Source organism: Larimichthys crocea, chromosome VIII (genome assembly GCF_000972845.2).
Source record: "Larimichthys crocea isolate SSNF chromosome VIII, L_crocea_2.0, whole genome shotgun sequence".
Lineage (NCBI taxonomy): Eukaryota > Metazoa > Chordata > Actinopteri > Sciaenidae > Larimichthys > Larimichthys crocea.
In genome coordinates, this window is record NC_040018.1 from 33,904,153 (window position 1) to 33,930,667 (window position 26,515).

The 26,515-nt window shown below is 40.1% G+C and overlaps 3 protein-coding genes across 4 annotated transcripts; all 3 read right to left on the reverse strand.

The window, feature by feature from the left end:
- Positions 1 to 3,048: 3,048 nt before the first annotated feature.
- On the reverse strand, positions 3,049 to 5,586 carry cnot9 (CCR4-NOT transcription complex subunit 9). The gene is made up of 8 exons (XM_010745597.3): positions 5,409 to 5,586; positions 4,916 to 5,095; positions 4,710 to 4,825; positions 4,509 to 4,618; positions 3,924 to 4,033; positions 3,710 to 3,808; positions 3,534 to 3,625; positions 3,049 to 3,423 (listed from the first exon to the last, which is right to left on the reverse strand). The coding sequence occupies exons 1-8, from the start codon at positions 5,424 to 5,426 to the stop codon at positions 3,255 to 3,257; spliced, it is 894 nt and encodes a 297-aa protein (XP_010743899.1). The 5' UTR covers positions 5,427 to 5,586; the 3' UTR covers positions 3,049 to 3,254.
- Positions 5,587 to 7,250: 1,664 nt separating this feature from the next.
- Positions 7,251 to 16,228, reverse strand: carm1l (coactivator-associated arginine methyltransferase 1, like). The gene is made up of 15 exons (XM_010745608.3): positions 16,121 to 16,228; positions 14,390 to 14,516; positions 14,117 to 14,242; positions 13,858 to 14,024; positions 13,667 to 13,771; positions 12,512 to 12,622; positions 11,293 to 11,470; positions 10,402 to 10,492; positions 9,348 to 9,429; positions 9,186 to 9,271; positions 8,784 to 8,873; positions 8,514 to 8,651; positions 8,280 to 8,369; positions 8,062 to 8,166; positions 7,251 to 7,454 (listed from the first exon to the last, which is right to left on the reverse strand). Exons 1-14 carry the CDS (start codon positions 16,226 to 16,228, stop codon positions 8,142 to 8,144), a joined length of 1,524 nt encoding a protein of 507 aa, XP_010743910.3. The 3' UTR covers positions 7,251 to 7,454; positions 8,062 to 8,141.
- A 3,347-nt stretch (positions 16,229 to 19,575) lies between these two features.
- On the reverse strand, positions 19,576 to 26,203 carry LOC109139869 (uncharacterized). Of its 2 annotated transcripts, none has more exons than XM_019264939.2 (10): positions 26,170 to 26,203; positions 25,845 to 25,926; positions 24,773 to 24,951; positions 24,556 to 24,703; positions 24,236 to 24,384; positions 22,547 to 22,683; positions 21,026 to 21,102; positions 20,680 to 20,844; positions 20,408 to 20,470; positions 19,576 to 20,227 (listed from the first exon to the last, which is right to left on the reverse strand). In XM_019264939.2, exons 2-10 carry the CDS (start codon positions 25,903 to 25,905, stop codon positions 20,097 to 20,099), a joined length of 1,110 nt encoding a protein of 369 aa, XP_019120484.2. In that variant the 5' UTR covers positions 25,906 to 25,926; positions 26,170 to 26,203; the 3' UTR covers positions 19,576 to 20,096. The 2 variants fall into 2 exon arrangements, with proteins under 2 accessions (XP_019120484.2, XP_019120485.1); XM_019264940.2 differs by having other exon boundaries at positions 24,773 to 25,080.
- Between the last annotated feature and the right edge of the window lie 312 nt (positions 26,204 to 26,515).

Sequence of the window (26,515 nt, forward strand, 5' to 3'; positions counted from 1 at the left end):
ACAGAGTGCCCGTGTGTGTTCTACCCCGTCTAATGTTACTAAGCCCCGCTCATCAAACTTTGATCAGGCCAGTTTAGCTGCAGGCCACGAGGACGGTACACCAGAGAGAGATCCACCAGCAAATGAACAAACTGCTCCCGGTCTACCTCCGGAGTCATTACCGACATCGCTTACGCACCTGAGAGCTCACACACACACACTTTAGGTTTGGAAGTTTTTGAATATTAATATTCTCTCTGTGGTCTTCATCTGTGTTCCCCTGCTCAGGTTCTGAGGCATTAATAATTCACGGCTTCAGCTCAGCTTCCCGGCTCAAATTACACAGACGGAGCCAAGACTAAAATGGAGGGGCTCCCTCACAATGACCTCTGAGGAAAAAGAAGAAAAACTACAGTACCCAGGAGCAACCTCTGCAACGGATCACCTGAAGCCATTGAGAGTAGACATCACGAAGTGAAGGAAAAACCTGAATAACTGAGTGCAGAAATATGATGAGTGTTTTGATTTTAGAGCAACGAAAACACTAAATGAGGGAAAATTCTTTAGAAGAATGATGTTAAATACCCATATGTGTGTTGGAATATTGCACAACAGATCAGATGCAGGAGAAATAAAGAAGTGTGAGACGCAGTCGCCTGATTCAGCTAAACTTTTGTTACAGAACTGATTATATCTGCAGGAGATGTGCAATAATCCCATCAGACTGTAACTGTGCTGAGAAGCCACGGTGTCCAGCGAGACTTGCTCCAACGATATAATGATCCCGATCCGACTCACACAGGTCACTCTGGGTCACTTCTCAGTCCTGACAGCAGTCGCCTGTGGCTCCTGTAAATCTGTACTCTCAGATTATAATCCGCGCACACAGATTTGCCAAATATATTCTAGATTTATTTGGTAAATCCGGATTTGTAAACCGAGAGCACAGATTTACACATGGCTCTTTTTTTTTTTCCTCGGCTGAAGGGAAGCAGAGTTTGTATTACAAACTGATGGTGTGAATTTGAAAGACGTGGGTGTTTCTAAACAAAATACACTATCCAGCTGCATTATGGGAGATGTAGGATCCAGGGGTTTTGGAGCCTGTTGAGCCGCATTTTGTAATAACGGTGCATTTTGTAATAAACGTCCAAAATGTAATAACTTTTTCATTTCATTTTGTAATAAACTGCCGCATTTTGTAATAAACTGCCCCAACGCATTTTGTAATAAATTTTGCCGCATTATGTAATAAGTTATTACATTTTGACAAGATTATTACAAAATGCACTTGCAACTTTTTTGTTTTCTAGGAAATGTAATAACATGGTGCATTATGGAATAACAATTCTAAAGTATAGTTTATTTGTTTGTTAATAGTATTTTATTTTACTTTAAAGTATTTGTAAAAGCTAGGCCTATTATTATCACTGTATTAGCCTAGTAGCAGTACTTAGCAATTACTATCAGTACACTATTCAAAGGTTGCATTAACAGAGAATATTATGTAAATTGCAGATTTTTTGCATTTGGTAATAATCTTGTCAAAATGTAATAACTTATTACATAATGCGGCAAAATTTATTACAAAATGCGTTGGGGCAGTTTATTACAAAATGAGGCAGTTTATTACAAAATGCAGCTCAACAAGCCAAACAAGGGACTAAAAGTCAGGAAATCTCGAGTACTGCTGCTCCCGTTTTGACCACTCCTATAATCTGTCACTTGTGAGCAAACTGACTTCATGGAAGAGAAAAACTAAAATCGCTGCTATGAAGTGGACTGTTTCATTATGTTGTGTTAAATTAAGAAGTCACTGATGACGCCCAAAATTTAGCAGCAGGAAATATTAACATCTGTGACTGTACTGACTTCAAATCTCTGACAAAAACACACCTTTTTAAAATTGCTTTTAATGTTTAATGTCTAATGTGTTTTTAGTGTACCATCTTATATTGTTTTGATGATTTGATGTTCTTCTTTGTAAAGTGTCTTTGAGTACCGTGAAAAGCGCTTTTAAATAAAATGTATTATTATTATTAAATATAACGATGTGCGCTAAAAAGACATCATGATTGTAATACTAGGACACCGTTTCTCAAACTGTGGTACAAGTACTACTGATGGGATAAGACCTTTCTCTAGTGGTACATGGAGAAACCTGTGAAATATAAATATCATATCGATAGAAAATAATATAAATAAAAAAATGAAATAGATTTATTTCAAAACATTATACTGGAAAAATATTTTTTTTTCAAATTAAACCTTGCTGAACTATCTGAGCTATAATGTGTTTTTTTCAAATTAAACCTTGCTGAACTATCTGAGCTATAATGTGACAGCAGATCGTGAAAGGAGATGAAATATCTCAAAAGTGAAAAACGCTACAATCATGGCTCCAAATGGGGAATATTATGACAAGTGTGGCTCAGTAGTAATAATGTAAGAATATCTTTAATTTAATAAATAACATTCTCCAATCACATGTTGTTGTGATTCATACGATCGAAATACAATGAGGTTAAAACATGAGTCCGCAGGGAAGCTGAACCTTAATACACAGATAAGGTACATTCAGATTTTATATTCAGCTTTTTTGAACAATGCATTTGTTTATTTCTCATCAACATCTACATGTAATGCAGCGCTTCTTCTGATAACAACATGCAGCGCCCTCAAGACCAACTAAAACAAACTCAAAGCAGTGAGCTCTGTCTTGAAGGGCTGCTACAACTGAAGATAAATAGGAAGAGAACAAGTATCCCACCTGCTTGCTTTGCTGCATGTCATCCCCCGTCTTTCTTTTTCCACAGCTTGCTGTCATTCTTTCAGCTGCAACTATCAAATAAAGATTCAAACAAAGAGAAAGAGACTCACCTGCTGATCACAACCCTTTAACCTGATAGATGCACATACACCTTAAAATCCTTTAGCACTGGGATCCTCCATGTAAAGCAGTAACACACACCTACAGGTGATACAGACTCATAACCACCATGGGAGAAGGAGAGTTACCACAACATGCTGAATGAAGATGCTGAAGCTGTTATCTGTTATGCAACAATTTATTGTCGATCTGTACAACAGTTGTGGCGAGGCAACAAATGTGAATGTCTTTCAAAGTGTGGATCCATGGGGCTATACATGAGAGCAGAAAAATAAGCAGGCAGCAGCCTTTCCTTTGAGTCTCTCATAAAAACAGTGTCCATGATGGAAGCTCGTCTGTTAGGCAGTTCTTTGCTGGTGTTCCTTGGGGTCGGCAGGGAGGGACGTCACTGCGGCGGGAGAGGGATGCCCCGGGGATCGGTGACCTGACCCTCCTGAAGGTTCTTCACCAGCTGGGCCAGCCAGCGCTTGGTGGTGGTGTCGTCCTTCAGGACCTGGGCAAAGGTGGTGTCTTTGAGCTGGTCAGGGAGGCACTGGCGCAGAGCTTCTCTGGCTCTGTGGGACAAAGACACACACACACACACACACACACACATCAGGCATCCTTTGTATGTTTCAACACTTCCAAAACTGACTTGGAGTCAGTTTTTCAGTAAGAAAAGTACCTGGAGTTGTCAGACAGACGTAAGTAACAGCGCACCACGTGCTTCAGTAGACGGGCTGACGGCTCTTTGGAGAGCTGGAGGACCATTTTACCCTGAGACAGACAAACAGACTGTCAGGACACAAAGACAAACTGCTAACGAACGTGTCACATGTTAACAATCCAGATATGACTCACTAGAATCATAGCAACATGGGAGAAGCGCTCATATGTTTGACAGATGTACGCCAGCCCGGTGTCGTCCAGGAGGATCTTCTGGAGGATGAAGGTTGCAACCTAAAAAACAATTACACCACCTGTCACCGGTTCATATAGTAAGATTTTGTTTCACAGGGAATATCTACACTCATACATGGATGTGTTGGTCAGAATAAAAATCATGTGAGCGTACTGTTTTGGAGAGCTCGCTGCCGGACTCCATGATGCGAAGGCACAAAGGTATGATCTCTGTGGTCAACAGGAAGTTGATGACTTCCTGCTCGTCGGTTTTCACCAAAGCACCTTGACAGGATCAATAGACAGACTAAACATTTCTGACCGGAGACGTCCATTAGGATCTCGTATACATACAGAGAATGAATGCCATACACCTTTCTTTTATTATCTGGTTTGACAGTCAGTCAAATCGCAAATTCTAAGAAATGATGTGACTCAGGTACTCACCCATACCTGACCCTGGATGTACCAGTAGGATTTGTGACATCACAACTAGTTTGGAGCCAATCACGGATCACCCTTTATCATCCAACACGCAGTTCATAAGTGTGATGGAAAACTCCGGCATATAAATGCAACTAATGATTATTTTGGTTGTCGACTAATCTGTCGATTCTTTTTTCGATTAGTCGCGATTATTTCTACAAATCAGTACACACAATATATCCGATAACTCACTGATAGCTGAGACAGATAACTTGGATTTTATTTTGGCTATGGGAGAATCACCGATGACGACGATGAAGTGCAGAGTTCTTACCTATGACTCCTAAGCTGGTGAGGCGGAGGTACTCGAACGGCCGTGTTTTGCTCACAGTGTGTAGAAACGGGTAGAGGAAGAGTGGGATGTGTGCGGCCAGGAAAGCTGACCTGTGAGGGGACGAAACTGACTGTGTTCAACGTGATCATGAATCCACACCGTCATTATTTGTTGTGTGCTTATGACAGAGATTTCCGTTACCTTGTCTCTGGATGGGAGGCCACACACTGGAGGAGAGCGAGAGCGTTACACACTCTGTTAGACTGGTGTGCCGTCAGAGTGGGGGGGTTGATTGAAGGGTAGATGTTGACGATTTCCTGCAAACGGATGAAAGGATGAAAACACAGCATAAGCTTCTGGTTCTTTGCTCTCTCTCATCCACCCCTGGAGAACATTCCCTGACTCACCTGCAGCAGCGCGGCGATGGTGCCACATGAGTGCCACAGCATGGGAGCCAGGTCGGGTACGGACTCCCTCTTCTTGCTGAGCTCCAGGAGGGCGTTCTCCCTGGTCTCTGGACTGGACAGCTCATTGATCCACTGGTAGATCTTCTCTCTGTCCACTTGTGCCAGCGCTGTGGTTACAGCCTGAAAGCATCACACAGTGTACTCAGTGTGCTTCTAACATATGCCTGTTTTACCTGGACACACAGGAGGTGTAGCACCCTAAAATATGATAATAATAAATGAATATGCATGCCGAATTAAAGAGTGACCCATGAGGTGTTTATGTGCGGCAGTTTTTTACACAATGACATAAGGGAAGCCTCGAAAAAGGCGATGCTGTGTTAAATTGACAGATTTCCACATGGAGTTCGGTGCAGAGTCACACACATTAAAGGAAGTCGTCTTAATGCTACAGCATGCAGCCAGGCTAACAGGTTAGCTCGTGTGTACTCACTGCTCCTGTCGCCAGCATCCTCTCTTCACTCTCACGCACCTCTATGACACCTTTTATGAAAGTTATGAAACAGAAGGACTCTGCTCACACACACACGTGAGCCTACATTGGCTTCTGTGTCCTGCTATAGCTACAACCATAGACATATATACATAGACGCCGCATTGAGCGGGTTGGTCGTTGGGCGCGATACGGCAATATTGGATGTGGCAGATCTGCCCGTAAACTAATACAAGGAAATGGACTGAACTTCATAAAGCGCCTTTCTACAAAGTTCTTTAAGTTAATGTCTCTTATACACCCATTCACACACACACTAATATATCTGGGAAACAAACAGGCACCAAAAACAACGTATGTAACTTTTAAAGTGATGATTATAAATGTTTACTCCTTATGTAAGCACCAAACCAACGTATGTATTTTTCTAATGCTGAGTGTTTACAGCTACTAATGTGTGTAACACTGTTACTGTGATGATAAATATTGAAATGTTTATAATTTAACATTTAATCAGTGTCTATAACACACACACACTACACCTTAAAGGGTATGTTGTATGATGTAGTAGTATGGAGTAGGTATGTATGTAGCATCTGTGTGGGTATTAGATATATAATATATATTATATATATTATTATATATATATATTCTATATTATATATTTATATATATATATATATTATTATATTATTATATATTGGTGTGTGTGTGTGGTGTGTGGTGTGTGTGTGTGTGTGGGTGTGTGTATGTATATATATGTATATATGTATATATATGTATATATATATACATATAGTACACACACAGTTTGTGTGTACTATATGTATGTATATATGTTCACGTGTAATGTACACGTTAGTGCTCTTTATTCAGAAAACCCTCATGTCACATCTACATTTCAGGATCTAGTTATTATAGAAACAGATTAAATGTTAAATTATAAATATTTCAATATTCATCATCACAGTAACAGTGTTACACACATTAGTAGCTGTAAACACTCAGCATTAGAAAAATACATACGTTGGTTTGGTGCTCACATAAGGAGTAAACATTTATAATCATCACTTTAAAAGTTACATACGTTGTTTCTGGTGCCTGTTTGTTTCCCAGTGTGTGTGTGAATGGGTGTATAAGAGGCATTAACTTAAAGAACTTTGTAGAAAGGCGCTTTATGAAGTTCAGTCCATTTCCTTGTATTAGTTTACGGGCAGATCTGCCTTATCCAATATGGCGGCGACGTCGTCGTACAATTCAGCGCTCAATGCGGCGTCTATGTATATATGTCTATGGCTACAACAACTACAGCGCTTCCGGGTTTCCGGTTTTCAAAATAAAAGCACGTTAATTACGTTTTTTTTTTTTCTTCTAAAAATGTGTTTATTAATCGTTCCAGTTCATAAAAATCCCATCAGCAAATGCCTATAACCTGATCTGGTGAAATATTCTTAATGTCTGAAATTAGGTGAATATTACATGACTATATCTTTTTCTGTTCAAAATAGAAATGTTTTGAATATCAGTATCATGTACACAAGAAGTATGATTAAGTAAACACATTTAGACAGTAATTAATTCCCAACAGACTACACGTTTCTTATTATAACACTAAAAGTGACTTCTAATGTAAGTTTGTAATGGATCACTATAATATGATTTAATATATTTATAGTAAAAATGTTTGTATATGTATGCTTCACTTCACAAACACTTGGTGAACACATCATCATAGAACTTAATGTGCTACTTTACTAAATGTAATCACTGTGCAGTTCTTATGATGTGTGTGTTCAGCAGAAAATGAGTCTCGTCAATACGGTTTGTGAGTGGAACATTTTATTACAGAGAATTAAATACATGCACAGAAAAAACTGCTGGTGTAGAAATGACAGATTCCTTGTGCATGCTTGAATGTGTAATGTAGTGTGTGTGTGTGTGTGTGTGTGTGTGTGTGTGTGTGTGTGTGTGTGTATACAGCCTCTATTAAAGAGAGATCAAAGTTGTGGTGTGTGAAAGTGGATCTGATGATTCCTCATGAGGTTCCTTTGGAGATGAAAGAGAAAATTCATGATGATAATAATAATAAGAAGAAGAAGAAGAAGAAGAAAAAAACAACAATTATTTTTGCAAATGTATTCTTTAACTTGAAATTGTGCTCTTCACAATCGCAGAACTGACTAGCTGCACTGCTCCAAAACTTTTTCTGATACAATATTGATGCAGTAAATAAAGACTCACACTCACAGCACTGACAATGACGTCTGACCAATGAAAGCTGCTGTTACAGCTCACTAAAGTGTACTGAAGCTGTGTTTATTTCGCACTGACTTGAATAAAAAAAGCCATCTTCAAAAGAAAAGTGTCAACAAAACAGAAATGACAAGAAAAGTGAGTAATTCACCCTAAAACGTCTCAGTATAGCACTCACTTCTGTCCATCTACATTGTACATTTAGAAAACTACTAATACATTACATTATTAATGTTTCACAGTGGATGTTATTGCTTGATTTGAAGTATTGCTCAGATTAAGGTCTGAAGTATTAGCAGCTCCATGCTGCCCTCTTGTGGATCTTTTATGAAGCTGTTCTGTCTGCCTGCAATATTCAAGCTGTGTTTTGATCATTCATTAATAGATCTTCATTCATTACCTCTGTTCTCCTCGCCTTGCTTCCAGGAGGGGAGAGCCGACCCGCCCTCGAACCTCTGATCGCCAAAGGTCTGGAGGTCTCTAGCTTTGGAACCAAGATGCTGTCCTGCACACAGAATGAGTTTGACTTGTGGGGTGTTTCATAAAAGCAGGACTTATTAACCCAGTTTTATATTAATGTAATGGTATTTTATGTATCAGAGAGGAACAAGTTGTAACCTGAAGAAAGGGTTCTTGAGGTCCAGGATGTTTCCAGATCTGAAGCCTGATTGGTCGACTGTGGCTGTGATGTGGATGTCGTAGCTCTGCCTGGAATGTGGAAAAGGTAAATGTTCATGATTATTGGTTACACTTCCATGAGAACTGATCTGTTCTGATCCAAACTGATAAGACAGATCACAAAGTAATTAAATGTTTTGTCCACCTCAGCAATTCCAGAGAAAACACGTGTACCTGTTGTTAGCGGTCAGCAGGACGGTCCCAGACAATGTTTGTCCTACCTTGGCAAAGAGTGGCGTCTGAAGCAAACATCTGACCTGATACCAGCGGGTCAGAGGCTCAGTGGGAGCTGTGGAGAGCCACACTGTTGACCTGCATGCACAGAAGAAAGCTTAACTTGTTTGATATGTCTTAACAGATTTCTATTACTTCTTTGAAAGATCTAATGTATTAATCATATTCCCCATATCAACTGGAAGACAGTCTGAGTTCTTTATTTCTTACTTGGATCCCAAGTAGGCCACATCGAACCAGAAGGCAAGTCCATGGACCAGACCAGACTGCATGAGTGTAAACACAAACGGAATCTCCATCCTGGAGGAAACAAACACGCATTTTATCATATGTCTCTGTAGGTATCATATTTATCTGCGGTATCCTTTCACTGTTTTGTGTTGTACCATCAATGTTTAAATCCTCACACTTCAAGTTATTAGTGGACTTAATATATCATCTCTAGTTAATAAAAGGAGATCCATAAAATTACATCCAAGTCAAACCATGGTGGGATTGATTGGTTTTCTTATAAAAAAAACAACAACCCCACATCTACTTACAACTACATTACAGTATGTTATAAACTAATACTAAACAGGGGGCTTAAAATGAAGACTGTGTGTGTCTAACCTGTGTAAATCTTCTTCTTTAACCTCCATGAAGTTGATGCAGTGCTTGACGGACCTGGCCATCAGGATCTGCACATCGAACGTGTCCTGAAAAGAATACGATATGTCGTAACAGATCTTGCGTCAAGGTTAGCACTGTTAAATAGAGTTTTACAGCACGTACCACTATAGGCTGTTTGAAGAACTCATCCACTGCAGGACTGTGAAGAGCATTCAGGTTCACTCCATAGAAACTTCTCTGCTGCCTGAAGAAAGACGAGCAAAGAATGAACACTGAATATTGACAGTCAGCTGACTGACATGTCTGCTAGTTAATATATTTGATAGTTATATTAGTAGTAATAAAGTTTTTCTCACAGTGTCCCCGCCAAAATACTTTGAGTGAACAACATCAGTTTATAGTTTACCTTCATTCCTCAAGGCTGACTGAGCCTGACCCCCACATAGTGGTGGAGCAGTGAAGGGCACAGACCATGGCAATACACACACACACTTAACACACTGGTATGCTTGCATACACTTATGCACAAACAAACTGCACAACAGAGGTTGCATTGTTTGTGCAGACATACACCCGGACATCTGCATAATTAACAACAAACTTTTAGTTTAAGGTGAAGGAAGTTGGCCATGGAAAGTCATTGAATATTATATATGTTCATGGAATCTTAAATTTTCCTGAAATTTAAGGTGTGTTGTATCTACTTGTTGCCTTTTGGACACACACAGCTCAAAATACGACATCCACTTTCACTATGAAATGAAAATATGTTTATTTGAGTATATCCTAATAGTTTATATTGTATGGGATCAAGATTGTAATTTTCTTCCCGTGTCCTGATTAAAAATTTGCGTGAAACATAACTTATGCAGAAAGTCTTAAATGTGTTTTCCTGTGGTGCAAATATCATTTTTAGAAATAACTTATCGGCCTACAAAAGATGCTATCAGTCAAAGCCTTGGTTGGTCTGTATGAGTCAGGACTGGACTGAACCAGAGCGTTTTACACCCAACAGGAAACATGCCTGACTTGGGTCAAGCCTTGGGAACGTGTGTGTCTGTGCGAGAGAGACAGAGAGAGAGAGAGAGAGAGAGAGAGAGAGAGAGAGAAAGAAAGGGAGCCAGTGTGTTTGCGTCCTCATGCATGGATTTATGGCGGTGCGTGCTTGTTTGAGAGTGTGTGTGTTTGTGTGTGTGTGTATGAGTGTGTGTGAGACCAGAAACTAGCTCGTGCGAAGTGTTCGAAGTAGAGTTGCTCGTCACTGAAGGGAGCCAGATGAATATCACCATAGGAGGGAAACATCAGACCTGGAGAGAGAGAGAGATTGACATGGTCAATGGCTGGAATAACACTTTTGGGAGCCTTGGGGAAAAGTTGATGTTGAGGAAGGTAAATCCCAAAGCAAGCCGCAAGTGAACACAAACTTGTCCCAAGTAAAGGAAAGATAAACCCCAAGTCAAGTCTCAGATTAAGAACAAGTCCCATGTCAAGAAACAAGAGCAAGAAAAGTCCATAGTCAAAGTCTAACTCACTGTTTGACGTCTTAAACAAGTCTCTAAATGTATCTTTCCCTCTAACTTTTCCTCTTCCATTAATTAAGGTTTGCCATAAGTCCCCCCAGCAAGACATGGCCTCAAGATGGCTGAAGGCTCTTATTATTTCAGATGATCTCATAGTTTATGCACACTCAGTCGTTAGGGTGGGCTTTGGTTGCAACAGTCCATGTGAAACGAAAAAAAGGCAGAACGCATTGGCTGAAATACAGTCCCTAAACAGTCTAATGATGGTTTATCTTTTTAATATGATTTTTAAAGTTATACTCATTTATATGCAAATATCTGTTTACAGAGATAAGCACAACTGTGTCTTTCTCGCCATTCCCGAATATCAAGTGGATAATCGGATTGCAGATGAGTTCTTGACTTGGATAACTGTTATTTGTTTTCGGAGTCCAAATTATTGGCTGTTGCCCCCAGATGCTAAATCATCATCAGATGGGATCCGATGGGTTCCAAGATTGGTGATGGAGTACTTTCCGTGTTTTTCATTTCCTACTTGTCATTTTCCTAATAACCATCAGTATTATCACGATTGAACTGAATCCTACCGTTGGGTTTGAGCCATTTTCTGGCATGCAGGAAGCTCTCCATGAGTCTGTCACTGAGCAGCATGTATCCCATTGGCTCAGAGACGATGACATCCACCATGTCAGTACAGCTGACCTCATCCACCTCCCCCTCTAGGACCCTGATCCGCTCAGACATACAGTTACTCTGGACCAGGATCTGGAATAGAGAAGGAAGTAATCTATCTATCAAACAACCACCGTACAACTAGGCCTATACACATCTTGATAAAATGACCAAAGCAAACTGGGTCATTGGTTGGCTTCTGTCCACTATGAGCAGTGTACATATTGGAAATTTATGCTCAGTGGTTGGATGTTTCTTGCCGAAATGCACATTCATAAAAGCTACAGGCTCTTACGTTGATTTCAAGATTTTAAACGTATCTCTGCTTGAAGACAATGTATGGATTGGTTCTATTTGTCTAGGTGTTGAGATGTCTGTCTCTAAGATTTATGCCTGATACAAAGGAGGTTAATGGAATTTAGTTGGTGGCGTCCACAGCACTGAAAACGTCAGTTCAACGGTTCAACGTCCTTCCAGAAACAATGTTGTGGTTGCTGTGGATAATCCACAGGACACACTGTCTGCAGTTTTATAGGGACTGTTTCTTCAGAAAGGATGACCAATAAAAACTGTCGACAGTGTGTTTTGTCTCCAGGGACTCTGTTTTTGGAAAGAGACATCTCAAAACCTGGAAAAAACATCATGACAAGTATCCAAATCTAATCCATCTCTTTGGACTTTTGGACTTTTGTGCTGTGTGGCTCATGTCTGAACAGGCAGATCAGGTAAAGCTGACACCACGCTAATTTTCAATATTTAATCCATGGCAGACATAATCCCCTTATATCGGTCTAAGCCCGGTATAGCATGTCTCTGCAGCCCCTATCCTCCTGAACTCTGGGCCAGATGTTGCCGCAACCCATTAACTCCCCAGAATGCCACGCTCTGCATGTGATGTATGTACTCTATGTGTGTGTGTGCTATCTAGTGCATTGCTGTGGTTTTTCTTTAGGCTCAATCAAAGCCAACACACACATAACATTACTCTCTAAACTCTGCGTGTTAGCTCACAGTCAGGAGATTCAAATCTTGCTTGCAGGTTAGTCACAAAGATTCAAACAGTTCTTTCATTTCTGCAGAGAATAAGAGCAGTTTGAAGCTGACAAAGATGGAGGCTGCAGCAAATCTACTGACCTGTGTGTACTTGGCCATTGGGCTGGACTCAACAGCATACACTCTGGTGGCTCCTGCCTGGACTGCAAAGAAAGACAGAATACCAGAACCACAACACACATCCAGAACCACCTACAGAGACAGGAAGAGAAAGGGAGACCTGGAACTGAAATGTTTTAAATACACACACACACTTTTGGATTTTGATATAATGTTCTGAATGTTTCAGAGAGATGAGATGTTCCATGCTATGACTATAGACCACTCGATGCTCCCATCCTTTATTTTCCTCATTAATACTCTTTTATACTGAGTCTCACAGACTTATAGTCTCACAGTTACGTTAGCTTTCTCTCTGGTTCTATTTTACCTGAAGTGTTTTCGTCAGGTTAACTTCATCTGTCATATTTTTGTAGTTTCATTAACATTTCTATCAAGTATGATAACATTGTGCACACCAGAGTAACTGTTAAGATGTGGGGACATGGTGACATCTCTAAACATACTCAGACTGAGGTCAGACAGTGAACACACCTGAAAGTGTACCATGATGGATGTTTACAGGTAAAAATGACTGTTGATCTTCGTTTTCGACTATTGACAACCAGTCTCATTGTCTGTCTGACTGTTCAAACTCTTTTAAAAGGACCTGTCTGTAGGATTTAGAGGCCTCACCCTCTTCTTTCTAGCATAGTTGGGAAACTGTCATTTAAGGGAAAAATGTCAATCCAGAGTCCATGTTTAGTTTGTCCATTCTGGGCTACATTAGAAACATGGTGCTTCAAAGTGGTGGACGTGGAAGAGGCCCTGTGGGGTCTCAGGATATAAAAGTCTCATTGTAAGCATTGTAACAAAAACAGAACAATTCTTATTTCAGGCATATTCTGTCAATATAAATCTGACACACTGGATCTAAGTAATAGGCAGCTGTGGTTCAGCTGGTGGTGGAGGGTAGGGTTGGAGGTTTGAAGGGAAGCTTTGGACAAAATGAATGTTACCTTGGTGAATATATTTATCAGTGATCATACCTGACAGATGGATGAACTAAACTACAAAAATAAGATCTATCTTACTGGAATTATCCTCAATATAAACTGACTTTTATTGGCATTTTATAAAACAAACAGACTAAAGCCACTCTCTGCATGAACAGTCATGTGTGTCTGGAGGAGTCACCTTGTCTCTGAAGTCAGTCTCATTGACTAAAATGGCTCTCTGGTAGGTGGTGATCCTCAGGTAGTCCTGAAGCAGGCTCTGCTGCTGGGACAGACAGCTGTGGAACTACAAATACACGAAGCAAACTGTACCTAAAAAAATTTTAAAAACTTTTCTACAACCTGTAAAGTCACAGTTATGGAGCGGCTCACCTTGTAGCCCTGTATAGGGCTGTTTTCAGCCCCTGTTTCAGATGTAGCCGGGTGTCTCCTCGACGCTCTCTCTGCATCCTCCTTTCCTCTTTCGTGTCTTTCTGTGCAAACTTTGCCTCCCTCTTCAACATCCCTTGTCTTCAACACCTGCTGGAAGTTCTTCATATCTGCACAGCCAAAGAGGACAGGATGGGTTGTACATGACAACCACAACCTCATGATGATAACCAGTATGAATTTTAGCATGTACTGTACCGACCGTTTGGAGTTTTAAACTGCAGCAGAAGACTCAGCTTGCCGACAGTGACCAGGAAGGACTGTCCTCCCACCTGGCAGCGGTCCATCTCCTTGGAAACAGTAAATTGGAAGACTGATGCTCTGTTGGCTGAAAACATATTGTTTTAAAGTACACATACACAGGATCAGACACAGTTCATTCCTGCATCCACGAAAACAGCTGAAACTCTACTATGCAAAGATGAACATAAACCACATCTACCAGGTGTGTGTTCATGTATGTGTGTGTGCTCACCGTCCTGCACAGTGAGCTGCTGAGCCTCCTGTCCCGTGGTGAGGAGCAGCGTTAGCTCCTGCTCTGCTCGCTGTCTGCACACACTGACCTGCTGCTCCCTGCTCGCCTCCTCCTGGACCTTCTGCTCCTGAGTTTACACACACACACTTTGTTTGTGTAGCTACTTTTAATATCAACTACACAACATATCAGCACATCCAACATACAGCCCATCCAACCATTATCAAGGGTACAGCAGTGGAGATGGTAGACTCTTATAAATATTTGGGGACAATAATTGATAGAAACTTGACACATGACCTAAATACTTCAGCAATCTGTAAAAAGGGCCTACAGAGATTATACTTTCTGCGCAGACTAAAATCTTTTAATGTTGATAAGACCTTAATGGTTTTGTTTTATAGATCTTTTATTGAGTCAGTTTTAACTTTCTGCTTGATCTCATTTTATGGAAACCTGTCGGTTAAAAACAAAAATTGTCTGTTCAAAATTGTGAGAGATGCCAACAAGATAATTGGCATGCAGCAGCTCTGTCTCTCAGAGATCTTTGACAGACGAGTCCTACAGAAGGCTCGGTCCATCCTGTCTAGCCCTGACCACCCATTGTTGCAAGAATTTATTTCTCTGCCGTCTGGACGGAGATACATGCTACCTAGGGCACGAACAAATAGGTATAAATTCTCCTTTGTTCCACGTGCAATCAATGCAATTAATTTGCACAACTCTTAAATTGCACTGTTCTTGTGGCACTTGTTTATCTTTTTATCTTTTATAGACTTTTTGCCTTCTGTCACTTATGTTCTAACTTCATTTAGGATTGTTTAAATCAAGTTTTGGTTGCTTTACTTTGCGTCATTGTTCTATGTCACTGTTTGTCTATTTATTGTTTGTTGTGTAAGTTGCATTGTCACTGTAAATCAAATTTCCCCTGGAGGGACAATAAAGCTCTGAACTGATAAAGCTCTGAACTATCATGATCTTAATTTGGGCAGATAGGATCTACCCTGATATGAAGGTTTGATTGCTGCCCATAGCTCCATGTGGTGGTGGTGTTGTATGTGTTGTGTAAAACACTCCTAACAACTACATTAACCACGATACATCAGACTCTCTTCCAAACAAAGTTTATATCCACTTTATTATGATCAGACCAAATAATGACTCAATTATTATTATTCTATAAAAAGACAGGTTGGAGGGTGAACACACAGGGGAGGGAATCGTGTCCACAATATGTACACTAAGCACATAATTGTCCTTTTAAGCCAGTCGACATTTTAACATGAGAAAGAATCACTGAGAGAAAACAGTTTAGGACAGATAATTAAACGTCTGTTACAAAGTGAGATGTGAAATTATAGATTCATCCATTTGGAATGGTTCAATGCAGCTGATCACTGACTGGATCTCATTTATCTCACGAGCGTAGAAATCACACACAATAAATTGCATCTATCTATCTACAAATAAGATATTCAAGAATAACAAGATGGTTTTAATATCTTAATCTTTTTCATTTATTTATTTCACCCCTTTTAAACACCTATCGGATCAAATTGCAATATATCAGAACAGAGTAGTTACAGAGCTAGACAGATTAGAACTGATGCTAGATCAGTGAGAGCACAGTTTAAATCTCTAAACCATAAACTTGCTCTATATTCTTATGAATTTATCTTATGAAGTCACAGAGTTCTGGATAAAAGTGTGCGCCCTGCAGCCTGTTTTTACCTCCTCATGTGTCTCCATGTCCTCCTCCTCCTCCTCCTCCTCCTCCTCCTCCTGCAGCGTGAAGACCCTGACAGAGAAGGCCAGTGACTCCTCACTCCTCTTCTCCATTCTGCAATGTGAAAGTAAGCTTCTCGTCAGGAAAGAAGAAAGAAGAGGGGAGAGCAGAGGGGAGGAAGAGGAGGAGAGGAGGGGACAGGGGGAAAGGGGAGGAGAGATGGAGGAAGGATTTTACGGGAAAAGAAGGAGAAACGTATGAGAAGCGGAGATTATTGGAAGAATTTCTGTGAAAATATGTACTGGAACCAGCTATGCTTCCTCTTAGCATTTTACATTTACGCAGTTGCTTTAATATTTGGATGGTTTCTTTGTGATTTATTCCAGTGATTCTAATACATGTATGATCAGAAATATTCTAGTTTAATTCAACTTAGTTTTTAGTTTACTATCAACCCAACTGTGTTGGTTGGGCTGGGCAGGATTCTAAATCTGATGCCCCTTTAAAGCAGTCATAATTATCACATATAAGTGTCACAGGAGTGGGAGGGTTTGGAGGAAAAGGACCCAGTTGCAGGCAGGTGACAGTGAACAAGAGCTCACTTTAATTTAACCAAAAAAACATAAAAGAACTACAAAGCAGAAAGCATAAAATCCAGCAAACAAAAACCTGGGACAGGAACACAGAGAGAGAACACAGAGAAACTGGGCAAACAAACAACCAATGGACAGACAAGGAAACAAAGGTAACACAGGAACTAAATAGACAGGCAAGACTAATCAGGGACAGGTGAAACAAATCAGGGGGAGATGCCAGACCGGGTGGAACTACAAAATAAAACAGGAAGTACAGAAACAAACTCAAGGAGTTGATCTTAGTTGACTTTGGTGGACCACACGTCTATCAATCAACCTGATTTGCACAAAAACCACAAAGACAGATCCCAACCAATTCAGAACCAGTATTAATCCTGTATTACTGGCTTACAAACATTTATAACTGCATTGACTAAAGATGAAGGTCAGACAAAAGGATTTCTCACGATTGTCAGGTATCATGTATAACTAGGAGTAAACAGACTGGGTATTGTGTGTGAAGAAATATTGTGGACCAAAGTGATTACAATCAATCTTCATGGCAGATCACTTCACAGAAACAAAATTTCAATACTCTGTATGTCCTGTACATATAGTAGCAATGACAATAAAGTTGACTTGACTTGACTTGACACAGCTGTTGAAATTTTGTGAGAAAAAACACATATGTGAACCTTGTGGAGTCACTGGGATTCAAAGAAATCCTTTGCAATTCATAAAATACTTATTATACTTGGATTTAACCCTTTCCATAAGGAAAAGGCTGACAAAGCAGCTGAGCCCTATGCCTTTCCCTGCTGGTGGTGGGCCCATCGGGTGACTGCTTAATGCCCTTTATTTATGCTGTGCCAACTAAGGAAACCGTGGCCCCCTTCTGGAGCCAGACTGGGGAGGGGAGCTATAGTAAGTATCCAGTGGTTGGGCCTTAGTCGATGGGACCCTGGTTTCCCTAATCTGTGTGAGGTCCTGCAGCTCCTCCACCTCATAGTGGTCTTTGTGAGACACATTTTGTCTGATCCCTTCCATGTCTTGAGAGACCCTACCAGGGGCTCACAAAGATACACAAAACCAACTACCACTGAGATTCTTTTGGGCCTGCAAGGCTTAATTTAGGGAACAGGTTCTGATTTGGCTCCCTGACTTTTAAGTGGCTTTCATTTATCAAAAGATTGTCATACAATTAATGTAATCAACATGATAAAATTCACTTTCCAACATGTGTATGAAGTATCAGCACACTGTAGTCCACACACTCCCTCTGCTGGATGTACAGCATCACTGCAAGAACACAAATGAGACATCAAGGCATCTAATTTTACAACATGAAATTAAACCACCAAATACACACTGACAGTGTGTCGTACTGTATGACCTGTATGTACAGTAGGAAAGTGGCAAGCTTCTCCCAGTCTCCTAGATTTTGTCTTGTTCTATTCATTTTTAAGTCTGCTCTCCATGTCACTTACTACTTTTTAGTTTTATGTCTTAATTAACAAGAGTTTGTGACTGACTCAAATTTGCAGTTTTTTGCTGTAAAGAGTTTTTTCTGAGTCCGACTTAGAGAACTCGTTCAAACCTCTCAGAGGTTTCTTGCATAACGTCCACATAGAGTCTGACATGAATGTATTTTGGGGCCTGTGACAATAAAAAAGTGACTGGCTTGGTTTATAAAGTGGGTGGGGGGTCTGGACCCCACCAGCACTGTGCTTCATCTCATCTATCACTCTCTCAAGTATACCAAGCTGTGCAACTTGATCCTGTAACAAATTCTATTAATATACATGTCCTGTATAATGTCATCGCTATATGTATGAGGTTCATCTGAGGTTGCATTTTAGACAAGGTACTGATTCCACATTGATGAGACGTTCATTTAAAGCCAAAGAAGACCAGGACTTCTTGTTGGAGACAGTGAATATATGTTTCTGCACTATTTAAAGAGGCTTCATCAATTCTAGTGACATTTAAACATCTGTGTTAAGGACCTTAACACATGCTGAGGTCACAGGAATGACATGTTATTGGGTGTGAATTACCCTGGAATGTCAGGATAACATTGCACATACCCCCCATAACAATCAGTGTCAAAGAAGTGATATAAAGCAGTATCCTGACAGTGGCCCTTCTCCCATAGGGCTCATTGAGTTGGTGCTGAGGGGTTCTATGCTTTATATGACCGCCTTACACAGCACAATTTGGCACACAGAGTCATTTCTATATTGAATTTCATTCTCAGCTGTATGCACCTGTTCCTCATTCCTAACCAGCGAGGTGTCAGCTCCTGTCATCCACCCGTGAACCCTACAGACACAGTCATATGTCTTTAAGCAAACATGAACCAGTGCTTCAACAGTGCAGTCTTCAGAAATCATGTTAGAAATCAGTTAAACAGGAGTAAAGTGTATGGGTTCATGGTTGCCAATTCTTATAAAAGTCTGTTTTATGGGGTGAAGTCAAGGAAACTGTGGCACATTTTGTCTTAAGTGGACAATATAATGTGACTTCCGTGTTCAAAAATATATGAATGAATACTCACAGAACCAGTAGTTCCTCTGAGGTCTGCCTTCTGTAGTGGACCCGACCCTAGTATCTGGTCTTAACCAACTTTGCCACCATCTTCATAAACATGGCCAACCTGGTAAACACCAGAAATTCTCAAATAGCCAGGTGACATCACCCTGTATGTCTGTTCTCCAGGTACGATCACCAACTTTACTGGTGAAACTGGATCATATTTTATTCATTTTATCAAACTGTTTTCTGGTTTTCAACAGCCTCTATGGACATAATGGCAGAGGAGAAGAGACCAAAGAAGTCTATTGTAAATAATAAAAGTAATAATTGTCATATTTTGCTTACCAGCTTTTATTTTCTGTTGAATATAACACACATATATATGTATAGCATAAGTAACATGGCCTCAGTGTCATGGAAAAACAAAGGTAGGTTTTAAGGTCCTGAAATCCCATCCACAAAGCCACCTAGCTTCCTGTTAAAATTCCTGAGCATCCATTTAAAGTGGACCAAACAAACAGAACCACTATATAGACAATAAATAAATATTTTCACACAAACAAACACTCTTACTGATGGACATATGCTTTCCTACAAGTACTGTGTCCTTTTACTGTCAGTCATTTACAGAGTCCCAAATGTGTACTTATTGATAGCTTGTATATTGTCCACATTCAGTTCATGGTCTAGTGATTGGTGAGCCCAATGGTGAGCCCAGTCACTGTAACCCCTTCTTCTTCTGCTTCTTCTTCTTCTTCTCCTTCTCCTTCTTCTTCTTCTTCTTCCTTCCTGAGAAACTGACTCAAACCCTTTCAAGTGCGTAGGTCAGCTGAATGGGAGAAGTTAGAATCCGTCTATCTTGTTGTATCTTTCAGATTTTCCCTCGAGCTCCCAGAATACACAGGACCACCGTTGTGACCAGCAGGACTCCAGCGATGAGTACAATCCGTACCCATGGGAGATTGTCCCACTGGGAAGACTCAGTTGATGTCTCCGGGGGATCTTGAAGGAGGGGTGGGGGTAGATGGATGAAGAACATATAACAAAATCACAATATATAGTGTCTTTAATTCAAGTGTGGCTGAGATGTTGATGAACATGCATAAATGTAATGTATGGTAATCAACGTTCTCCTCCATGCTGGAAATAACATGGATTTTGAGTATGTTTATAGCTGCTCACCTTCATCCGGGAATGATGTCACCGTCTCCTCAAAGGCTTCCATTGGCTGTGACTCTGTCATTACTATAAAAACATCAAAATGATATTAAGGCTTAAAGTTATGCAGAATTAACTGCATAGTCACTTTGATTGACAGGTGATGATACAACATCCATTTTTCTATCCAGATTGTTAGTTTCTTCTTCTACTGCAAGCACCTACTAACTTTATAATATACATCTCTGGCTGTGAATGTTTGGTCCACTGCTGTATAAATTGGTGCCAAGGTTCACCTTTTATTGGCTGTGTGGAATCTTCCAAGAAAACAGGTATAAGTGGGGATTCGGTGGTTTCGACATCAGTCACCTCTTCTGTCCACGTTATCGCAAACTCATGTGTAGTATTGAGCCAGTCCTCCGTTGCTGTGGCTGCTGTGGCTGTCTCATCAGGGTGGGAAACTGTATGAAAAAGTGACCAGAATACATATACTGTATATACTGTATATACAACAACTGTTTAGGGTTATGTTTAATATCACACAAGCCCACAATATGTGTGATGGTACAACATTCTTTCATAATCAGTAAGTCTGTTGATTGAAATATATTGTGTTGCTTCATTTAAAAGAATGAAGATTACCAAATTCTGCAGGGGTTGTTTCCAGCACAACCAGTATTATGCTCTCTGGGATCCCAGGTTTGGGATCATCAGAATCTCTGAAAATAGAATTAATAAAGGCTATTAGTCTTAACAGTATAAGAAAAATAAACATACACGTGTCATTAATGCATGTTAATGCATGTTACTAACTAACTTCTTCCCTTTCTGTGCTGTATCGTCCAGCAAGTTCTCATGGATCGTGGCTGCTGCTGTGGTCCTGCATGACGTCTACTACACATATTACTACTGTCATTATTGCTACCATATCTCCATTACAGTTTATAGTTAGTTGATGATTTGCTGCTGCTGTGCATCTGTGTCTCTCTATCTCTATCACAGGTTCCACTGATACTGTAATCATTTTATCATTCATTGTAATTCATTGTCATTTTATCAGTCATTGTAGTTGTACAATATGGTTGTGTTGATTTGTTCTGTACACGTGACATCCATTGCACGTCTGTCCGTCCTGGGAGAGGGATCCCTCCTCTGTGGCTCTTCCTGAGGTTTCTTTCACCTTTTTTCCCTGTAAAGGTTTTTTGTGGGCAAGTTTTTCCTCACTCGAACCAAAGGTCTAAGGAAAGAGGGTGTCACTCCCTGTACAGATTGTAAAGCCCTCAGAGGCAAAAGGTGTTTTGTGAATTTGGGCTATACAAATAAAATTTGATGATGATGATGTTGAAATATATTTTAGATCTACACAGAACCGTCTACCAGTAACTGAACAAAAGAGTTTCTGATTAGGCACAGGGATGGGGATTTACCCCACAGTGATATAAATCATCAGAAACCTGAAAATTTATTTAAGTGCAGCTCAGCATTGTGAGGTTAAGGTTATCTAGATATAAATCTACAATACATGTTTTGGTTGGGCAGCTATTCAAATTAGAAAAAATCTAAAGTTTACACGTTTTTTAGGTGATTGGATGGTGAGTACTTTGGAAAGTGCACAGAAACCATCTTATCGTCAGTATACCTAGGAAAGCCATCCATCCTCTGAACGCCCTACCTGTAGTTTGTGGTTTGGCACTACTGGAACCGACCACAGGCCCTGAAAAGCCAGTAATGTCATTGGAGGGAGGTTTGCTTGGTATTTTTGGTTGGTAAGTTATTTTCTCATGTTTGTGTGTTAAAGTGACTAATGATGCAAACAATTTTTTTATTTGGTCCATCGCTGCAGCTGGCACCCGTAAAACAGAATCCATTGTAACCTTTGCAGGCAATTGCAAACCATCAAAATATGTCCAACATGCCAACACAGGGAGTATTATTTTGAAAACTGACTGAATTCTCTATGCTGTGTCTGTGGTTATCCTTAAGTTATGAATTATTAAAAAGTAAATGTAAAGGACATAATCATATTTGTCAAAATTATTAGGGTTCCAGATATATATGATAACTAACTACTACTACTTAAGTATTGAGGTTAACAGCTGCTTATTTGCCACAAGAAAAATAACCTACATTTAATTTTGCAGACAAACAGTCCATTGAACTTACCTGGTTTTATACAAGCAGCTGTATTCTCCATTGTCACTCATAACTGTTGAGTCTATATGAAGATACAATTCTCCTTTAGTGTAATCCAACAAAGCAACCCGATCCGAATTATACACCAAAGTGGTAGGAATCAAAGCCTGTAAGTAAAAATGGTCAAATGTAAATGAACAAAATACAGAAGGCGGTCAACGTTAAATATAAATAACAGCATCAAGTGGAACATGGCATAGTCATATCTGTGTACTCCATATGTGTAAAGTCATAAAGGCTGTATAAGAATCTGAGGTCTGTATATGGTACTGTATGTCTACATTCTACTATTTTCTGTGGTTATTCAGTCTGTGGCTTATAACTGCAAGTTTACATTTACAGTTACATTTACAGTATTGCAGGTAGGATCAGGGTTTTGGAGTATTTTGTTTTTAGTGTTGAAGTGTTGTGTCAATCAAGGTACATTGCAACAAGGACATGTTAGGGCAGCAATAAGTACCACTCACATAGAATCAAGTGACAGATCTAGAGGGGACAGATTTAGCATGGTCAGTTGTTGGTAGTGCTATGAGAGGAGGTATTCTCTGAAAAGCTGGGTCTACAGGAGTTTGTAGTCCTAACACTGGGAGGAAGGAGGCAGTTAGTTTCTCAGGACAACTAGAACTTGTTGACAGGCCACAAGGTAGTCATCCGTCGATTGTGGATCTGTACTTTAACTTAACAATATAGGAATATGATATCTCTGGGCCATTGCGTTCCAATGAAAGACGCCTGGCTCTGCCACGCTATGCTCAGGGAAATCAAAAGCAGAGTCAGGCATCGTTTAGTGGAGTGTGCAACGGTCAAAAGCTAACAGATGCCTATGTAAGGGCATTCAAGTAGGTGGGTGCAGAACTGGAGACTACTTTGTAAGCAAGCATTAGTTAAGGTAGCCAGTGGAGCTTGATGAGCAGCAGGGTGACATTTTTGGATTGATTGAAGACAAGACCATGTAGTGTTGGAACTGATGTGGATTGCATTGCCTCCAAAGAATCACTGACACACCTGTCCAAAACTGAGATTATCACACTGCAAAATACATTGAGATGAAATCCAGGGCAACACCTGGCATGAATGGAGAGTTCTGGATCCTACTGATGGATCAAAAGTAACCCAACCCTTTAGAAGACGCACCTTGAAATTAACATCACCTTTTGGATCCATCCAATCCAATTTGTTAAGTTAAAGTACAGATCTACGATAGATGGATGACCACCTTGTAACCTGCCAACCAGTTCTAGCTGTCCTGAGAAACTAGCTGCCTCCTTTCTCCCAGTGTTAGGACTACCTTTAATTATATCTATGGAATCTCAGCAGACTGGCAACTGTAAAAGTAGAGAGTTTTGGGTAGGTAAACCATACCAATGCAGGAAGTTAGCCCTTAGGGTATGGTTTGAGACCTGCGAAAGGTTTCACCTTCACAGCATATACATTTCAAAATGGGCGCCATAATACGAAGAGTTCAAGCCCTCTTGTCTTAGTATGCGGTCAAGCATTGGATACAGAGAGGTGTAACTGCTTACTATGCAATAACTTGTGATAACGGCTTGAAGTCTTCCAAACATTTCAGACATTTACAATTAATTAATTTTAAATGATTACACATATATGAAAATGTAATTGCATTTACAATATGTTGGGTAGGGTCATCTGCAATACCTCCTTTGTTGTTGACTCTATAGTGCTGCCATTCCTGGTCCACCAGACCTGCAGATCATTGGGGGACTGGTTTCTGGAGATCGGAATAAAACATGGTAGATACACCGTGGCCCCCTCAAACACCACTTGCGAGCGCTCAACATGCGGTGCTTGAAGAAGAAGAAACAGACATTAAGTCAATGATTAATTTGACACGTAGTGCTAGACATATGTGATAAAAACACTTTCACATCAATTTTGACTTCATGAGGACTAGTCTTAGACATCCATGACATCCTTAACTTAGAAGGACCTTTTTCTCCCTTCAACCTCCAACTCACCCACGACTTCGAGCCATACTGTCGAAATGGTTTTTCTTCCTTGCAAAATGCACTCATACATGTCAGTGTCACTGAGAATTGTGTGCTCGAGGACCACAGACCAGTCTCCTTCCCAGAGCTTCTCTTCTGAGTGCAACAGGACACGGCCCTGGAATGGATAATGAGACTGTGTAAATCAGAAATATTTCTCGAACAAAGAAACACCCACAGCACTTACTTCAAATTGGTCCCCCACGCTTAGCCCTCCTTCACTCAGAATTGCCACGTCCTGCCCCATCGCCTCCCACTGGACATTCAGATCCAGTTTTTCGTCTAAGTAGGCCGAGCCATTACAGGGCAAGATGGCAGGCTCCCCAAACTCCACCTGAATGTTCACCATCTGCATTACATGAATGGCTGGACAAAAAGAAATGGAGGACAGAAAAACAGAAGTTGTACAAGACAGAAAAAATCATGCAGAGAGATGGCAGAGATGCTTGGCACAGTTAGAAAAAGAGGAGGATGGAAAAGGTGAGGACACAAATACTAAAGAAAGTGAAGTCAGGACAGGAAAGGATGGAGTGGGGAAAATGAGGATAAAGGGGATGAAAGGTTAGTGACGAAAAAAAGAAGAAAATTAGTTAAGAGTAGAGAGTAAATAAAATGTGATGGGAGACGAGAGGGAAGGAAAGATAAGTCGAGATAACACAGAGCAATATAATACAAACATTCATGACTGTTTCAAGAATTCAATAACTGAATAATTGAATGTTTATTTTAAAGGAGCTATGTGTAGGAGTTGTCCAATTTATACTTTAAACAACTAGAGGGCAGCATATCACCAAAAAATGAGGCAAAAGTAACAAGCTGCCGTTAGCTCAGTTAGCTGTGCAGCTAGCGTTTCTATTAGCTGACTCTGCCCAGAATGGGAGCTCAGGGTACTACTAGCAAAAGAGCTTTTATATATTAAATAACTTAACTTAATATTTTCCATCCTTGAACACTTTATCAGACAGAAAACATTCACAATCATACGTCAGGTCTATTTTATGAACAGTATATTCCAAACTCCTAAAAATCATTTATAATAATGAATTTAGTTTGAAATATTTCTGGAATTATTGTTTCATTCATGTGTTACGCAGTACAATATTTTCATTTAATATCAAACACTGTGAGCCTCCATAAAACAGACAGGAGGCGACGAGAACACAGTTTAAAATTGAAATCCATTTGAAATGCTGTGTAATAAATTGTTCATACCTAATCAAACATGATTTATGAACCTCACAAAAACAGTGAAGACTCACCACTGCAGATATTTCCACAGTGAAGACACAGCAACATGAGCAAAACACACAGAGGAAACATCTTGACCTTCTCCTCTTCCTCCTGATTTAAGAAAAGATAGAACAAACGGATGAGACGGTGTAAAAAGAATCAAGGATAAATGAAACTAAGCAGTATGTGTTGCACTGTTGCCATTTTACGCACGTCGAAACTCCCTTCATAATATTGCTACTTAATAATAATTCATCTCTTTTGGCAGTCGTGCCAACCTTTAAAAAGTTCCACCAGAGATTTAAACATGGATATGAGATCTTCTTTAATTCAGCATGGAGAATAATGACTTACCGGAATATGTTGGTGAGATTAAAGAAGATTTGAGCGCTGGTGATGCCACGGACTCTGCGTGTTGGAAATAACCGCAGGTGTCTCCTCTCTCATTACAGGACGGGCTTTAAATCTCTGCGGCACCAGGTGACGCCTTCATGGACTGTGGGAAAAATCGACAAATGACTCAAAAAACGCTTCACACACCCACACACACATCAATTGTGCACGAAAAGCGCACAATACAAAATATGTTATTCTGTAAAAATGCAATTAAACTCATAACCCTGTGTTTGGCTTGTTTGTTGGCTCCATTTACCATTTAAGTGGCATACTCATAGACCTCCATCATGTGCTTAGTTGGCAA